We start from the raw sequence: 16,701 nt of genomic DNA, 5'->3' as shown, positions 1-16,701 counted from the left end.
TCCTCCTCCTCCTCTTTCTCCTCCTCCTCCTCCTCCTTCTTCGCCTCCTCCTCCAACTCCTCCTCCTTCTCCTCCTTCTCCTTCTTCTCCTCCTCCTTCTTCTCCTCCTCCTTCTTCAATAAACTTCATTCATTATTCAAGTTCTTCAACCAAATAATTAGGCCTAGTGTATGCTGACAGAGCCTGAAGCCCTCTGAAAACATGAAAAACCATTTTACTTCAGTAACGTAAGGCCCACCCCTAACCTCCATATGGGAGCTGTCAAATTTCTGCCTCCTTAGGTGAATCAGTCCAAATAATAAAATAAAAGTTTATTTTCTTGGTTGTCAGGTCAGACATGGTTGAGAATGTAACTGCTGCTCCCTCCCTTATTTTCTATTTTTTATAAATATGGCTCCAGCAGTCACTAAGGAATAGAACATATCATTTATTGTTTATGTAGGGAGGAGTGGCATGGCTGTCTACCAGTGAGCACTCATAAACAGGAGAGGAAGAAAGCACTTTCTATGGATTTTGATCTTTTACTTACCAGAAGGGAAGCATCCGGCGTGACAGGAAGTGAGCACCACAGCTACTAGAGTGACGTAGACTCTGTCCCTCCTATCTGTGGCATCCATACAATGCTCCCAGTGCCTCTGGACTGGCAATGCAGTAGGAGTGACTTACAATGAATATCTATTGTGTTCTTTCTGAGCTAACATAACAAATTGGCTTAGAAATCACTTTTATTGTCAGAAAAGCCATTGTAATTGCCACCTGGATTGATTTTGCTTGTAATTTTGTGACTTGTCTGCTATTATGCATATTAAGATACTAAGAAAATATAATTTTTTTTTTTTACAGTTTGCTAATGGGCAGAAAACTGCATGCTTAAAATCTCTGCATTGGCACTTTGTGTTCATTATTCTATACCAGGAAGGATCTCTTATGGTGAATTTGATTAGGACTTTAGGGACAAGGGTATATAATTTAAGGAAAGGCTAGGTTTTAAATTACATACAAAATCTTGTCTGAAAGTCAATTAGGCTGTGCATAAATGAAACAGAACACTCCAGATCCTTACAATTTAAGAAGTGACTTATGTTTTGTGAATACACTAAAGGAACACCCACTCCTGAGTCCCAGAGGCAAACTATTATCCTACTATTTACCATGAGGTCAGTTCTTTGCACAGCTAGGCTTTCACCAACTTCCAAGAGGTTGCTGATAGACTTGGAATGTAGTATGGTAGGAAACTGTAGGAGGGAGCATGTAAGAATAGTAGATTCTTTCTGCCCAGGGTCCATACACACTGTGATTCTGTTATTTCATAAACACAAGGAGCTAGTGCCCAAGTTATCCATTTTCTATCAAAATAATCAAAACCTGAAAGGGATTTTTATGTTCTGTTCCATTGGTGTGTGACTACAGACATTCAATTATGGCTTTGAGTTGAAGATTATACATTACTTATGCAGATGCCATTAAAGTGAAAACATTTGTTTAACTTAATTATGGTTTAACTTAATGAACAATGAAACTTCTTTTGCATACTTAGTTTAATAATAAATACCGTACATGTCTATAACATTATGCTGAAATGTGAAAAGCACATAATAGTTTTAAAACAACAGAATGTAGGAGGGACAGTAGGCATTGAATGGTGATGTGAGAGACAAGGGTTTCAGATCTATTAGGTAGCTTCCATCTAGTCCTGTCATCTTTCTCCTGTCATTTTTTTCCCCAGTTTTTCAGGTTTGAGTAATTTACCCAATATATACATGGCTTTGTAGCAACAAGGGGGAGCTAAATAAAAGACATTTCCCTTTGCTTTTTGTCATCTAAGAGTAAAGGCATTTTATAAAGCAAAGACAGTATACTGATGTTTTAACTGACAAATGACTTAGGACTGGGTAAGAAACTTAAAGGGATGGACTGATTCTAAGTCAGAAACCAAGATGAGACGAGCATTAAGATTGAAGCTTTGTTAAGCCAAGACTTGTTTTTTCTAGGTTATGCCTCTCAAGTCATGGACTCATCATGTTTGTGTTTATTTTGAAATTATTGTGTACATATTGTATTAGGTCAGGGTTTTTTAAGGAACAGAATTAATAGAATGAAATACATGTATGTATGATTTTTCAGAGCAACACAAAGCCTAGGTCTGGTTGTCTCTTGACAGAAAAGTCAAAGACCTGGTGATAATTCAGTCTATGAGACTAGATTTCTCAGCAGTTGTGGTCTGATGCTGCATTCTCAGGGAGATCCTACACAGCCCTGAATTTTCAGTTAGTGGAATTTCAAAGAAGTAAATTCTAATTAGTGAAGGCATGAGCTTGCCAGTGGATAAAGGGCAAGCAGACAGAAAGCACAGCTTCTTCCTTCCATGTCCTTTTATGTGGGTTGTACCATAAAGTGTGGCTCATATTTAAGGTTGCTCTTCTGATCTCAAATGATGCAGATTCAGGCTGGGTCTTCAACCATAATCAAGCCAAGAAAAACCATTCACATGTATGCCAAGTTGCTTGGACTCTAGTTACTTCTAAATGGAGTCAAGTTGACAACCAAAATTAGTCATCACAAGTCCACAAGTCCACCTCTTGTCAACTCGACACATCAACTTTTTCTATCATGTTTAATTTCCAAATGAAAATGGTAATCATGTTATAATTATGTGTAACATAACTATTTCACATCCAACCACAAATGTATTATAGAGTAACTGGTAATATCCCTTGAGGGATATTCTCTTTTTACTATAGATCACTTACATATGGTACTTGTGTACACATACACACACAAAAACAGAGACAGAGAGAGAGATAATTTTAGGAAAATCTAATTTTTTGAATTTTGTCTTGGACTCAGATTGTGTATAAATGAAAGAGAACCTCTCATATCTTCACAATTTAAAGGTAATATCCAGGAGCAGGGTGAGAAAGAGCTCTGATTCCATGCCTTATGCTTACTTTAGAGATGTTTACTGACGTAATACCCTCTACCTGGAACATTGCTCTCAGGGTAGCTAAAAGAGAAGAACACAAAATCACATAGGTAAAGTTTTTACCAGAGCCAAGTTATCTTATGTGTAATCATAATTTATTGGTCCTAACAAGTCACATATACTACTCTGAATTTTAGAACAAGGTTGGCTTGATCAGCTCCAGGTGCCAAGCATTGTAATTCTAATTAATTGGTACAATTGGTAACTTTTTTATTTTTGTTTTTGAGTTTCAACCTTCTTCTTTCTAGTTTCTGGCAAAGATACACTGTGCTGTTTTAAAATCTATCTTCCCATTAAAACATAACTTCTTCCAAAGTTTGCAGTCAGTTCACTATGACATCATTCAGGGTTGTTGCTTGGCTTCCTACAAACAAGATAATTGAAACTGTGGCAAGGTTTCATATTTCAAAGGATTAACATTAGGATGTTTCAAGTGCAATTAAAGCAGAAGCTAATTTCTGTTTCCAATTTACAAAATGTGTCTTTAGTCTCCTAAGCTTTCCTTGATTTAGTTCCTTAGTTTTTCCTCCTATTGTCATTAAAATATCCCGACAAAAGCAGTTTACAGGACTAATAATTTATTACCATTCACAATTCCAGGTAACAGCCCATCATATCAGGGATGCCATGGGGTAGCAGAAACTTGAAAAGGCTCATCATATTCCATCTATAACAAAAAAAGCAAAGAACAATGAACGAAAACATAAATACATGTGCTCAGTTTTCTTTCTTCACTTATATAGTTCGTTATTCCTTGCATAGGGAATGGTGGCACTTACAGTGAGCAGCAGATCTTGCAACTTAATTAATGCAATCAAGATAATTCTCCACAGACATGCCCACAAGTCAACCTGATCTAAACAATCCCTCACTGAGACTTCTTTTCCAACCAGTACTAGTTTGTGTCAAATTGGCAGTTAAAACCAACCACTCAAGCAGAAAGTACAAGCTTTTAACACTGATATTCTGAAGGCATTATTACAGTTGGGACAGCTTCAAAATAGGCCTTCATTCTATCTATGAAATTAGCATTAATTTCATTTTGTTACTTAACTGCTAGATTGAAACCCAGATTATGGTACAAATAATCTTTCTCATCAAACAAAACTGAAATTAATTTTTCTCGAAATGTCTAAGACATCAAGTAAACAATGACATCACCTAAGCAGCTTTAGTTCAAAATAGTATTTTATAGGACTTTTGGAAAGTCAGTTACAGAAAACAGTGGTTTCTAGATTAATAAAAACTAGATTTAAATGGATATCAGTGAATGCAGTGTGTTAGATAGCAATAGCTTTCTCATCAGCTCTCAAGCACCAGAGTTACTACAAAGATAAAAAATATCATTAGACTGCATTGGTTGTTTTGCTTTTCTCTTTCACTAAGCAAAAATTACCAGTAAAAAATGTGACTAACCTAACTTTCCGGCTTACTTGAACAGGATGCAGGCCCTTAAAGGTTCATCATTTAGGAAACTTGTATTTGGAAACAACTAGGTGACGATAGGAGTCTTGGGAGGAATTAAGTTTACTTTCAGGGCAGGGGAAATAAGGATGCAAAAGAATTGTAACATTTGTTTATTCATGATGTTTGTATTTGCTAATGAAACATTTACTTTATGACAATTTCTATAAAATAATTACATGAAATACCCATACAAATAGAGTGAATAGTAAAACATGTTTAGAAGGTGGGCGTAGGCTAGTCAGGACTATTTATAGACACAACCTTTATGGTTGTATTTGGTGACATGGTTTCTGATTTTGGTAAGAAGAGCAATGTAAAATGAGCAGATAGGTACAACTCAATTGTAAAGAGTTGGAACTGAGCAGTGTTCTGATTCCTTCCTAGGATGGGATCCTTCTTTGCTCCTAGCCTCCCAGGCATCAACATCCTCCGACTCCACACATCCATGTATTTCCAGTGCTGGGCTGTGATGTGCTGCAATGTTCCTGAGGCCAGGGTCTTCAAAGCTTCCAGATCCAACAACTTCTACCTTGGCATGCTGCTCCTCATCCTCTTCCTGTCCACCATGCCCGTCCTGTACATGATTGTCTCCCTCCCACCATCTTTTGATTGCGGGCCCTTCAGGTCTCTTGTATTTCAGATTTGACTTGGTCATAGTGTTCCTTTAGGGGTTGTAATAAGAGTGTCTACTTGCTGTGTAGGCTTTTTTTTTTTTTTAAATGTCATTTTTTCATTGGTAGAAATGAGATTATTTTGTGACATGGAGTATCTCAGATAACTTCCATGTATTATGTCAATTGAGAATCAAAAAGGGAAAATATTTATGCTGCTCTAGATTTTGTAAGGATAAAATATAAATGTTGGATCTAGCTCTTTGCACATTGAGATAGCCAGGAGCAAGGCGTGACTACATTAGTCTAGACATGAATGTTTTCTTGATACTAATACATCATCACATTGATACATAAATTAACTATCATTAGATTTCATCTGAACCTTGAAAAAAAATTCCACCCATTAAAAATAGGTGGGATCATCATAAAATAATGATATGTCTTACATACATTGTGATCTAAAAAGCCTCCATCTACTGAAAATTTGTACTCTCCTTAGTTCTACATCCATATTCTACCCACTCAAGTCAGTAATCAAGATTCAGGAAAGTACACTGACTCAAGTTAAAGCTAGCTTTTCTGTAGTTCTTTATGACACGCATCAAAAAAACAGGGTTTCTTGGATCTTGAGGATGAGCATTCATTCCCTAAAAGCTACTCATAAACCTACTGTGGGTCCCCCAGTTATCTCCACATGTTGTTATTGGTCAGCATGCATCTAATGTGAAGAGAAGGTGAAGGCAGGAAGCCTTGAGACTGTCGGACCCAAAATGCTCTGATCAAATAGAATTTTCCCTTTGTGCTGTCACACTCAGGAGATTTAACTAAAGGAGGTTTTGACCAGAAGGAGGTTTGTTGCCTAAGACTAAGTATAAAAGGGGCATGTTTTCATACTAACAATTGTCACAGTTATTGTTTTCCTGGAAAAGGAAATTGATGCTAAACCAGAGAATAGTTCAGAACTAGCTGGTGTCTATCAAATTTGGGGAAACTGATGTTGATAAGCCTTGGTCCTTGTACACTTGTGTGTGCATGCACAAGCATACATATGCTCACATAGCTGTTGGCATGTAGGCTGGAGTAAATAATGCAGACAGTGACATCTGGAGACTAAAGAAGAGATTGCAGTCTTGAAGCCAAGATAATAATCTAAGAGCAAGACAGAAGATTCAAACAGAATCTTAGAAATTCAATCTAAGATTCAAAACAGAAGCCCTTGAATAATCTTCCATTAACTGAAACTCACTCCAGTGATGTTGCATTTGAGTGTACAGTTTATCTTCTTGAGCTACATTCCAGCCGCACTCCTGGATTCCTCAGCAATACAAACTTACACTGATTTTTACTGGGAAACAAAAGGTTGCAACAATAGCCCAGTATGTGACTTTTACCATAAGTTTCCGATTGGCAAATTCACCTGCAATGATTATATCAATATCTTTATTTTGCAATCAGTGAGCTCTGCATGCTTGCGGTGCAGCATCAGAAAGGGATCCATCAATTCCAATTAGTTTTTCTGGCAGCTTCTTTTGGAGCAAAGCAATGTTTAACTCACTACATCGCACCCCATTCCTACCCTATCCTCACCTCACTCCAAGGATAAGAAAGGCTCTCTGTTCTAGAATGAGACTAGGAAACACATTTTCTGTGGTTTGCTACCCTTAGAAACTGGGAGAGGAGGCACTGTCCTCCTGCTGAGGATACGTTCCTAGACCACATCTGGTCCCTGGTTGGGCAGCAAACCAGCAACACTGAATTTGAAGGAGGTTAATATGAAACTAGAATTTTGTCCTCAGATTTGAACTGAGCAGTTGCTCTCAAGTTACTGGTATGTTTTTAGCTAAGATGTTTATAGGTCACTCACCTATCCCGTGAAGCAATTTTACAGGGCCTTCTGCCACGTTTTCTAGAAAATTGTTTAAAAAGTTAAGTAGATTTAATTGAAACTGTTGGGTCACTTAAAACTTAGTTCTTTGAAGCAAATACTGGAGCCATGTTTCCCCCAGTCGACTGCCTTCCTTACATCTGCATTATCTCTGAAGACTTGATAGTTCGAGCTTCCTTGCCCTTCTCCTTATATTGCAACAATTTTACATTTTTCTTCCCATCAAACAAACAATCCTATATAACATAAAGTGTCTAGAAACACTTAACAATTAACTACTGTTCACGCTCTCAAGGGCCTAAACCAGTAGCACAGTGGATCTATGCAGAGGTCATCAATCTAAGGTCAGACAATAGATCCAAGCTCATATGGAGCTTTCACAGTGAGCACAGTGCTTGAAGTTTCTGCCATCATTAGTCACTTACAGTTAGATGTTATGTGTCAGCTTTTATTGGTTCCATAGTATGATAACTACTTGGGGGGGGTCATACTATGTTTGTTGAAAAGACAACATTTGCCTAATTTGTAGCTGGGGGAAAAAAAAACTCCATGTGATCTGGGGACTGTAGGGTATATAAATTTTGTCTAAACTAAAAGATTATAAAACAAAAGTAAACATATAAAATACTATTCTAACTTTCTAAACTAAAAATACATCTACTTCACTTTTCTGTGAATTATGTTTTATAGCAGGATCAATATACATATTCAAAGGGAGTAACTTGGCACAACGATCAGTTCATCAATTTAGACATTCTACTGTGAATTAAAATAACTTGCACTCAGTTTTCTAGTTTATAGGAGCTGATTTTCCTGTAACTAAACTCTTTAGCTGGTTTTTACTGGGAGCTGTCCAGCAGCCAAGACTTGAGTGGGAAAGGCTCCTCCTTCAGAAGGGTTTAGATCTCTGATACACAAGTTCTGATGGGCAATGAAGAGACGCCATTGTGTCAAATGAGATGTTAGATTATTTGTATATTTTATTCTACCAGTCTATTTCTTGTGTTCATTTTCAAAGCCAATTAAAATTGAGTGTACTGCATGCAGAGTTCAGCCAGAGCTTCCTCCCAGAGCGGCTGGCTCTGGAGTGATTTATTTGCCACACACAAAATACCACTCAATCAAATTTTAGAGGTACAATATTAAAAAAATCTTCTGATGCTGTGAATAAGTTTCCTAAACGCTTTGCCTGTGCATGTGCATTCGACTGAGCCTGTTCATATCACACTCCTTGGTCAACAACACATGGTCTGAGTATTAGGTGTGCTGCTGAATATCAAATTCTTAACCCAAAGAGAAACTATACAGTGTTGGAGAAATATTTTCTTATCATACTGTAACCATATTTTTTACCTTTGTTTTCAATTCAATCCCCTACTATTACCACCAGTGGTAAAAACAGGATGTTTGAAGTCATTGGTGAGACCCTGGAACACGATTTCCCAAGCTGGATGGCGAAGATCCTGAGGCAGCTTTCTAACCCCGGCCTTGTCATTGCTGTCATCTTGGTGATGGTGTATGTGTCTGACCTCAGGCTCCATTTGAGTCCCCTCTCCTCCCCAGAGTGTTGTGCTGAAGCCTAACCAAATTCCCTGCTGACTATGTGAGAGTGGGCGCTAAACTACTCGAACCATCTTCTGTTCCTGCTGCACGCCATTCACAGCCATCTGCATCTGTCTCTGACTCCCTAGGATGATAAGATTTGTTCCCAAGTAACTAAAATAATGATCGGTAAACAGTGAAAGCAAGGGAAACATAAATGCTAAATGCTAAATCTAATCAGCATGTTGAGCTTCCCTTCCCAGCACAGCCCCCACCTCTTGTTCCATAAAGCAGATGGCTGTGAATACAGAAATGATGAGCCTCTGTGTTAATATTCCCCTTGGGGACCCTCTAGGCTATATTTTAGGGTTAAAGGCCTAAGGAGCATTAGAAACTACTCAATTATTTTCTTTTTTTCTTTTTTTTTTTTTAAAGAGGGCTGTCAGTAACTGTGCATTCAAAGTGACAGCATCAGAGGATCAGAGGATCTCCCAGTTTCTCTAGTCTATCCCTGCAGAGTCAGAGTGATTTATAAGACAAAAATTAGCAGAAGAATTCTGTTTCTATTTTTCTTCTACTGGCTTTGGACTTTGGGCCTCAGAAGTACAAAATATGCTGCTCTGGAAGAATCAAGTCAGCTTTTCCCCATTTCACCTGCCAGCCCCTCTTCACGCAAAAGTCTGGGGTCATCATTGTTCCAGGTCAAGGGCAACAGGCATGAAGCCACCTCCAGGGAAGCTGTGTCCACAATGCTCATATTGGGTTGGTCTTGCTTAAAGGTAAAAGGAACAAACATTAGGGCTGGAACTCCATCTAGATTGTAATGGACAAGGTTGATGGAACATTAGGGCTAGAACTCCACCTAGATTGTAATGAACAAGGAAGGTCAATGCTAACCCAGTTATTGTGACCATTCCTGTTGGTCATTGTCATGGGTATAGTCACAGAAAGTGATGAGAGCAAGGCCCATCTTCATTTTTCTAAGCTAACAAAGTAGCTTATAGGCCCAGCATGTTCGTTCCTAAGTGGGACACATGCTAACATGGTAAAGTGGGACATAAGTACACTCATTTTAATAAATCACAGCTTTATACCCTCACACTTTCCAGATGGGAGAGATAATAACTCAGGACTAATTAAACAGTAACAAAGATTACTGTTGCATATCACAGAACCTTATTATGAATCTGAGACCCAGTCTTTGAGTTATATGTGCTAGAAGCATCAATCACCAGGTGGCCCTTGAATTGATTTTCTTCTCCACAATTTCTTGAGCGTGTGGCGTCAGAGAGCATGTTAATAAGGATCTTGTAGCCTTCGGTTCCCAACTCTTTTTAGGAGTATAGATGAAATCTTGTGTAACACAGACAGAGAGAGACACACGACAAAAAGGCTGTGTTTGCTACTCCATTTGTAATTTATTAGGAGACTTGTTTTTAAACAAAAGGCAACACTATTGGAACGCTACCCTGTAAAACTGCACCAACCTACTCCAGGAACTTACACTGCTGTTGTTTCAGGTGTCCTGTAGTGATTAATTTTTCCCACAATAATCTTAAGAAGTAGCTATACTAGTTACATTGTTCTTAGCACATGGATTCCCTGCTTCCAAATGAAGAGGTCGATAAGTGCAACAAAGACTCCTTTCTGCCTCAAATGGGCTTCAGTTCTTTCTGCCCATTTGGACCAACAAAGTTTGGAATCAATGAGACTATGAGGAAGATGAAAAGTCACTTGTTGGGAATGGTCCAAGGCTGTTAGGAAACTGTTGACACTGTAACATAGCATCACTGTGGGCTACACATCTGTTGAACCTCATCTGTAGTTTTCTTGGGACACTTATAGCCCAATGGCAAAAAAAAAAAAAAATTGGCATATCTGGCAGGCTCAGGGCATACTCTGAAAGATTAGGGAGTAAATAGTATAGTCCAGATGAAAGAAACGATCATGACATGTAAAAAGCACTCCTGGTTCAGGAACTAAAGCAGTACTGACTGACGTGTGAGCCATAGTTTCACTGTTCTTGACACAGAGGAAAGGCAGCAGTAGGAAAGGGTTAAAAAGATGTCCTTGAGGAGGTTGAATTTCCCTCTAAGTTGCTGACTTAAAATCCAAGTTGCAGTTTATTACTGATTTTTTTTTTCTCCAAATCCCATGGTCTCGAGTTCTCCTTTAAGAGGCCCCTACAATTGGATTGGAATTTTATTACCGTTAAGTAGAGAATGTTACAAGCATTTTGAATTTCCCAGCAGATTATATTAAATCCACTTGGATGGCTTTCAGTGTTCACATAACATTTAAGTTAGTTTTCTGTAGGTGCTGGCAGTCAATGTGAGGCAAGGAAGTATCCGTGAGGCACACTCATTTAAGATCTTCAGGGAATCAGAGAACTTGAACATGATTTCTAAAAGAGAGACTTACATTCACCTATATGCAGAAGCTTTCATATTTGTATTCTACACACATATACACATAGACAGTTAGATAGACACACACACACACACACACACACACACACACACACACACACACACACACAGAGTGTCATGCCAGCCGCTGCCCCAGATGTTTTCATATATGTAATTTCAGGCAGGCTCTAGCTAACCACGTAAGAAATAAACCCAACTTAACCGTGTCAATAATTATGCTGCTAGCACCAGATGGCTCATAAAGGATATTCTCTGGCATGTGGGTGGGCAGAGAAATGTATTCAGTCGCCAGTTATTTGCAAGGAGGCCAACATCAGCCATCTTTCTTTTTTATGGCAATGCCCTTTGCTGCTTTATTTCGCCCTAAGAGAAGATGATATTTATTTTGCCAGAATGATTGAGCTGGAATTTGCTTTTTTCTAGAATTGTAAATGGCATTTAAAGTCCCAAATTATTCATCAGTGAAACAGTTTCTTTTTGAGGGAATGAAAAATGCAAACAGTATATTCTAAGGGAGAAAAAAATCATGTTAATAAAGTTATGCTCTTGAGGATTGTATTCTTAGTTGTAAAGGTTGAAGGCCAAACATGGAAGTTCAAGGTATTCAACACATTGTCTAGACTTCAGCAGACTTGCCATTTTTTCTTTTCTTCTTTTTAAAAAGGTTTATTTATTTCATACATGTGAGTGCACTGTCGCTGTCTTCAGACTCACCAGAAGAGGGCATCGTATCCCATTACATTTCCTTTTTTTTTTTTTTTCTTTTCTTGGATATTTTCTTTATTTACATTTCAAATGTTATCCCCTTTCCTGGTCCCTCCTCCCCAAACGCCCTATCCTATCCTTCCTCCTCCTGCTTCTATGAGGGTGTTCCACCACCCACCCACCTACTCCCACCTTCTTGCCCTAGCATTTGCCTACACTGGGGCATTGAGCCTTCACAGGACCAAGGGTCTCTCCTCCCTGTGATACCTGACAAGGCCATCCTCTGTTACACATGTGGCTGGAGCCAGAGTTCCCTCCATGTGAACTCTTTAGCTGGTCCCTGGGAGCTCTGGGGATCTGGTTGGTTGATATTGTTGTTCTTCCTATGGAGTTGCAAACCCCCTGAGCTTCTTCAGTCCTTTAACTCCTCCATTGGGGACCCTGTGCTAAGTCCAATGGTTGGCTGCAAGCATCCATGTCTGTATTTGTCAGGCTCTGGCAGGGCCTCTCAGAAGACAGCTATATCAGGCTCCTGTCAGCATGCACTTCTTGGCATCCACAATAGTGTCTGGGTTTGGTGACTATATATGGGATGGATCCCCAGGTGGGGTAGTCTCTGGATGACCTTCTCTTCAGTCTCTACTCCACACTTTGTCCCCTTATTTCCTCCCATGAGTATTTTGCTCCATGTTCTAAGAAGGACCAAAGCATCCACACTTTGGTCTTCCTTCTTCTTGAGCTTCATGTGGTCTGTGAATTGTATCTTGGGTATTCTAAGCTTTTGGGTTGTGAGCCACCATGTGGTTGCTGGACTTGAGCTCAGGACCTCTGGAAGAGCAGCCAGTGCTCTTAACTACTGAGCCATCTCTCCAGTCCAGACTTGCCATTTTATTGCTGCTATTGCCATTGTTCAAAAGGTAGATGTGATTAGAATTTAAATTGACAATTAATACACTTCCAAGATGTTAATGTTAGCTCTTTTGGAATGGTGGATGTTGTACTAGGTGGCAGATCAAAAGCCCTTAGACTGACATTCTGGCTTCCTCTTATTCATTGCACAATTTTAACTATACTTTATATCAACGATATTGGGGGGTTGAACTGATACCTTTATTTATCCTAGACAACTGATATTATATCCCCAAGGTCTCACTAAGTTTCCCAACCTGACCTTGAACCTGCAATGTAGCCTAGCCAATGAACATAAAGTTCTCTTGCCTTAGTTTCTCTCCTAAGTACCTGGGCATACTGAGATCTGGGTTCTAACTATACATCTTTACCTCTCTGGACCTCAGTTCCTACTTGTAGGATATCACCTTTTGAGTAGAAAGTACCTTATGTCCATTTTCAGTCTGTCACTGGTTAATATAATCTTAAGGAGAATCATGGGTAACAGAAATGATGTAAATTTTATTTTATCTTCTTTTATTTTTAAATTTTAGTTTGACCATCTATTATCTCAATGCTACTGCCAAGGGCCAGAAAGCAGCGAATCTGGATCTCAAAAAGAAGATGAAACAGGTATAATATAATTGATTTAAATATTGTGTGTGTGTGTGTGTGTGTGTGTGTTCTAACATACCAGTGTCAAGTAGAAGAAATCTGAATGTACTCTTCTTTCTTTTTTATTGTGTAGCAAGCTTTGGAGAACAAAATGCGAAACAAGAAGATGGCAGCGGCTCGAGCAGGTTGGAGATGTGGTTTTGTTTGGCTGTTTTGTGTTCCTACCAGTGCACTCTTGCTCTCCTCATGAGGCATTTGATGACCAGGCATCATTGCCCTTGGGAGGTCATCCCATGCTTCTCACCATCCATTGTCTCAGATTTTCCCAAGCATCTATCTGAGACATTGGTTTCTTTTCCATGGGAGCTGGTAAAAAAAGGTTAGAAAATTTCAATAATGTAAATGAACAGTGATCTTAACTACTGACAGAAAATTATGAATACTTTCCCCTCGTAGCATACAAATAGCAAGTACATTAGGGTTCATCCTGACTAGTTTTATGCATGGGAAAATTGGGAGACTACCACAGGTACCCTCTTCTGAAGTCACCATCTTTGCTGTCAGAAGTCTGTTCTACCCCATCACCTTTCATTTTTATTATTTTCTTACACTGAGAATTGAACCCATGGTAAACCCATTGCTGTATTATACAGCTTTATCTTCCCCCCTCCTTTTATTTGATTATTTTAGCCTGGGCTGTCATTGTGTTTCCCAGGTTGGCCTTATATGCAGTCTGTCACCAGGTATTTCCTTAAACTTGAAATCTTCTGGCTTTGGACTTCAAAGAAAAAGTAATAATAATAATAATAATAATAATAATAATAATAATAATAATAATAATAAGCTAGGATTACCATTGTATGTTAGTAGCTGGGCTATACTGCTTTTAAAACCTCTTCAGTGTTTAAAATATTATTGACCTTCCAGCTGCTGAGTGTCTATATCAACATATGTGCTTTAACTTGTAAGAAAAATAAATTGTAAATTTACTGGGCATATAGGTGTTTTTATTTACTGACACTGTTCCACAATATTACAGTTAGGATTTGTGTGTCAATAGGGATAGGGCTACACCTAATCCTCTACAGATATGACAGTGAAAAGTTAGTGAAATAAAGGCCACCTATATTGGCAAACCCCAGTGATGAGTCTTTATCTACTACTACTACCTCTATCACTATCAGAGTGAGAGCACAAAATCCCCAGGGAAAAATCCTTTCCAATGTTCCTAACTTTATTTATAACTTCACTCCAAACCCTAAAATTATTCCTTGATAAGAGAACTTAAACTTCATGTAAGTAAGTTTGCAAATATTCAACTTAAATCAATTTAATTTTTAAAAACAGACTTTTATTAAACCACATGAACAAGGCCCTTTGTGGCTTCAGAACTGTATTCTTGTTGTCATACTGAAGGTGAAAACTCTAAGGCCTTGTTTGTGTTGAGCAAGTCGCTGGACTGAAATTCCATATGTCCTTCCTTAAAAACAAAAACTATTTTTTTTTGTTTCTTTTTTGTTGTTGTTGATTTTTAATGAAATTTTGAGACAAGGTCTAAGTGGCTCAGGCTGTTGTCTTAAACTCTGCTGTCTTACACTGTGGAGCCTAAGTGGCCCTGAAATTGTGATTCTGCTTCATCCTCCTAAGTTGCTGGCATCATGGCTGACTCCTGAGCCCCAGCTGGTATTTTACATCCGGCACTTAGAGTGTGCTCAGCATGATGCCTAGTTCAATATGAACCGATCAAGAACAGGCTGCTTCCACTGCAGCTGACTGATGCCATGGTAATTTTTGATCCACTTCCAAGACCTCGCCCACCTAAGAGAACTGAGCTGTGAATTTGAATAGCTTCATGGAAACAAGGGGATTTCTTTCCTTGAAATTCTGTGGGATCTTCTCATTTTAGACTGAGACCACTATTTTCCTTGGAACCAGTCACTGGATCTGGGCAAGAGTAGAGTGGGTGGCTGCAGCCCGTGAAAGCTTGTCACAAGAGGTAGACTTGTTCAGCTTCCCCACCGTATACAGAATGCACTGAGGAGGGCCAAGACATTTAAGGAAAGGGGGAAGGTGCTCCCAAAGAGCACTACTCAAGACATTGCTTTTTTTTGTCCCTTTTAAACTTAATGTTTTAAAAATAATTCTTTTCTCCAAGCATGCAGAAATGTAGCATCAATGATGAGGAGCTGACATGAACGAGGATTAGTACATTTCATGCACTAGTCTTTTCCTAACCAAAACTGCATAGGAGTACTGCAACAGAAACGAACATTATTGTGAACTCCTTTACAGCAAACAGCATCCCTATTCTAGATGGCTGTGCCCCATTCTCAGCATCTCAGACCCAATTGCAGCAAGACTATTTTTAGCCCTCTTACTTGGTTCTTGTGGTAGTCATTTCCAAATTGCAGTTTTTGTTGTTTCTTGACCTCTTCTTTTTATTATCAATTAATCATTGGTTACAGCTTTCACATCCACTCTCTAAGCACTCTGCCAGTGTGTACTTATTTGGGTTGAGATGTAATTTTCACACATACTAGTTTTCCCAAAATTATTATTTTTCTGTATTTTACCAGTCTAATATCTAAATTTCTGCTACTCTTCCAATCACACTCTTGCATATTCTATCTCTGTTGTTTGTAGTCTTATCAGTGGGCCTTTTCACTTTGGAAACTCAGGTTCTTTAACTGCATGAAGTTTTCTGGAATTACTTGTTAGTGACTTCTTTCCATCCATTTTCTACTTATGGTATTCCTAATATTTGACATTTTGGACCAGTTTTTTAAATTCTTATTTTATTTATTATACTTTTTTGTTTTTTGTTTGTTTGTTTTTGTTTGCTTTGCTTTAACAATTACTGTTTCCATAGATTTAGTTTTAAAATGTTCCTTTGGTATTTTCATTTAAGCTATCATAATATGACTTGTGCTAAACCATCTCAGTGTTTAAATGGCATCCCTTCTTCTCAAAGGCAACAGCATCTTGTCTTTTCTCTGTGAAAATATTAATTCCTCTTTTTGAAGTTTCACTATTTTCATAGTCTCTTTTCTTGAAGCTGCTTCATCTCCCCCCCTCATTTGTTAGCATTACAACCTGTCCTGTAGCTCTAGGCATCCTAGATACAAAGCGAGTTTGTAAGTCTGAGTAAGGGGTGTGGGGAAAGACCTTCAGGAACCCCATGATAGTATCCTTAAGGTTTTCTTCCCAGGCACATTAGATGTCCTAAAAAAGTCAGGGTCAAACTTCACCCTGCAGAACAAGTTTGCCTAGCAAAATGGTGGGGACAAGGACATGGGTCTCAACTTTCAGTTTATAAATCATTCATGTAAGCTTCATGCCTTTACTCTGGTATTCTCTCTAGTTTTCTAGATATTGACCACCTTTTTTTTTCCCGGGAAAAAAAACCATCAATCTTCTGTCAGCACAGAAAGTTGCTGTGCCACTGTGGCACCCACTGGTGCCAAGGAAAGAATTGATCTGAGGCTCCGATTGCCTTTTTGTTTTGTTTCTTTTCTTTTTTTTTTATTTTAGATATTTTCTTTATTTACATGTAAATTTCTCCATTCCCAGTTT

The 16,701-nt window shown here is 38.5% G+C and overlaps 1 protein-coding gene across 8 annotated transcripts in view; it reads left to right on the top strand.

Moving 5' to 3' along the window:
* The window catches only part of Tmc1 (transmembrane channel like 1), a 184,533-nt gene that overhangs the window by 165,556 nt on the left and 2,276 nt on the right, over positions 1–16,701 (top strand). For all 8 annotated transcript variants that reach the window (XM_031389906.1, XM_031389908.1, XM_031389909.1 and 5 more), the window contains 4 exons: positions 4,835–5,074; positions 8,340–8,465; positions 13,068–13,146; positions 13,262–13,313. In XM_031389906.1, coding sequence (XP_031245766.1) covers positions 4,835–5,074; positions 8,340–8,465; positions 13,068–13,146; positions 13,262–13,313 — 497 coding nt within the window. The remainder of the gene's footprint in view (positions 1–4,834; positions 5,075–8,339; positions 8,466–13,067; positions 13,147–13,261; positions 13,314–16,701) is intronic.

The sequence above is a fragment of the Mastomys coucha genome, unplaced genomic scaffold (assembly GCF_008632895.1).
Source record: "Mastomys coucha isolate ucsf_1 unplaced genomic scaffold, UCSF_Mcou_1 pScaffold21, whole genome shotgun sequence".
NCBI lineage: Eukaryota > Metazoa > Chordata > Mammalia > Rodentia > Muridae > Mastomys > Mastomys coucha.
Note: the sequence above shows the minus strand (reverse complement) of the source record. Positions and strands in the feature narration are given on the sequence as shown.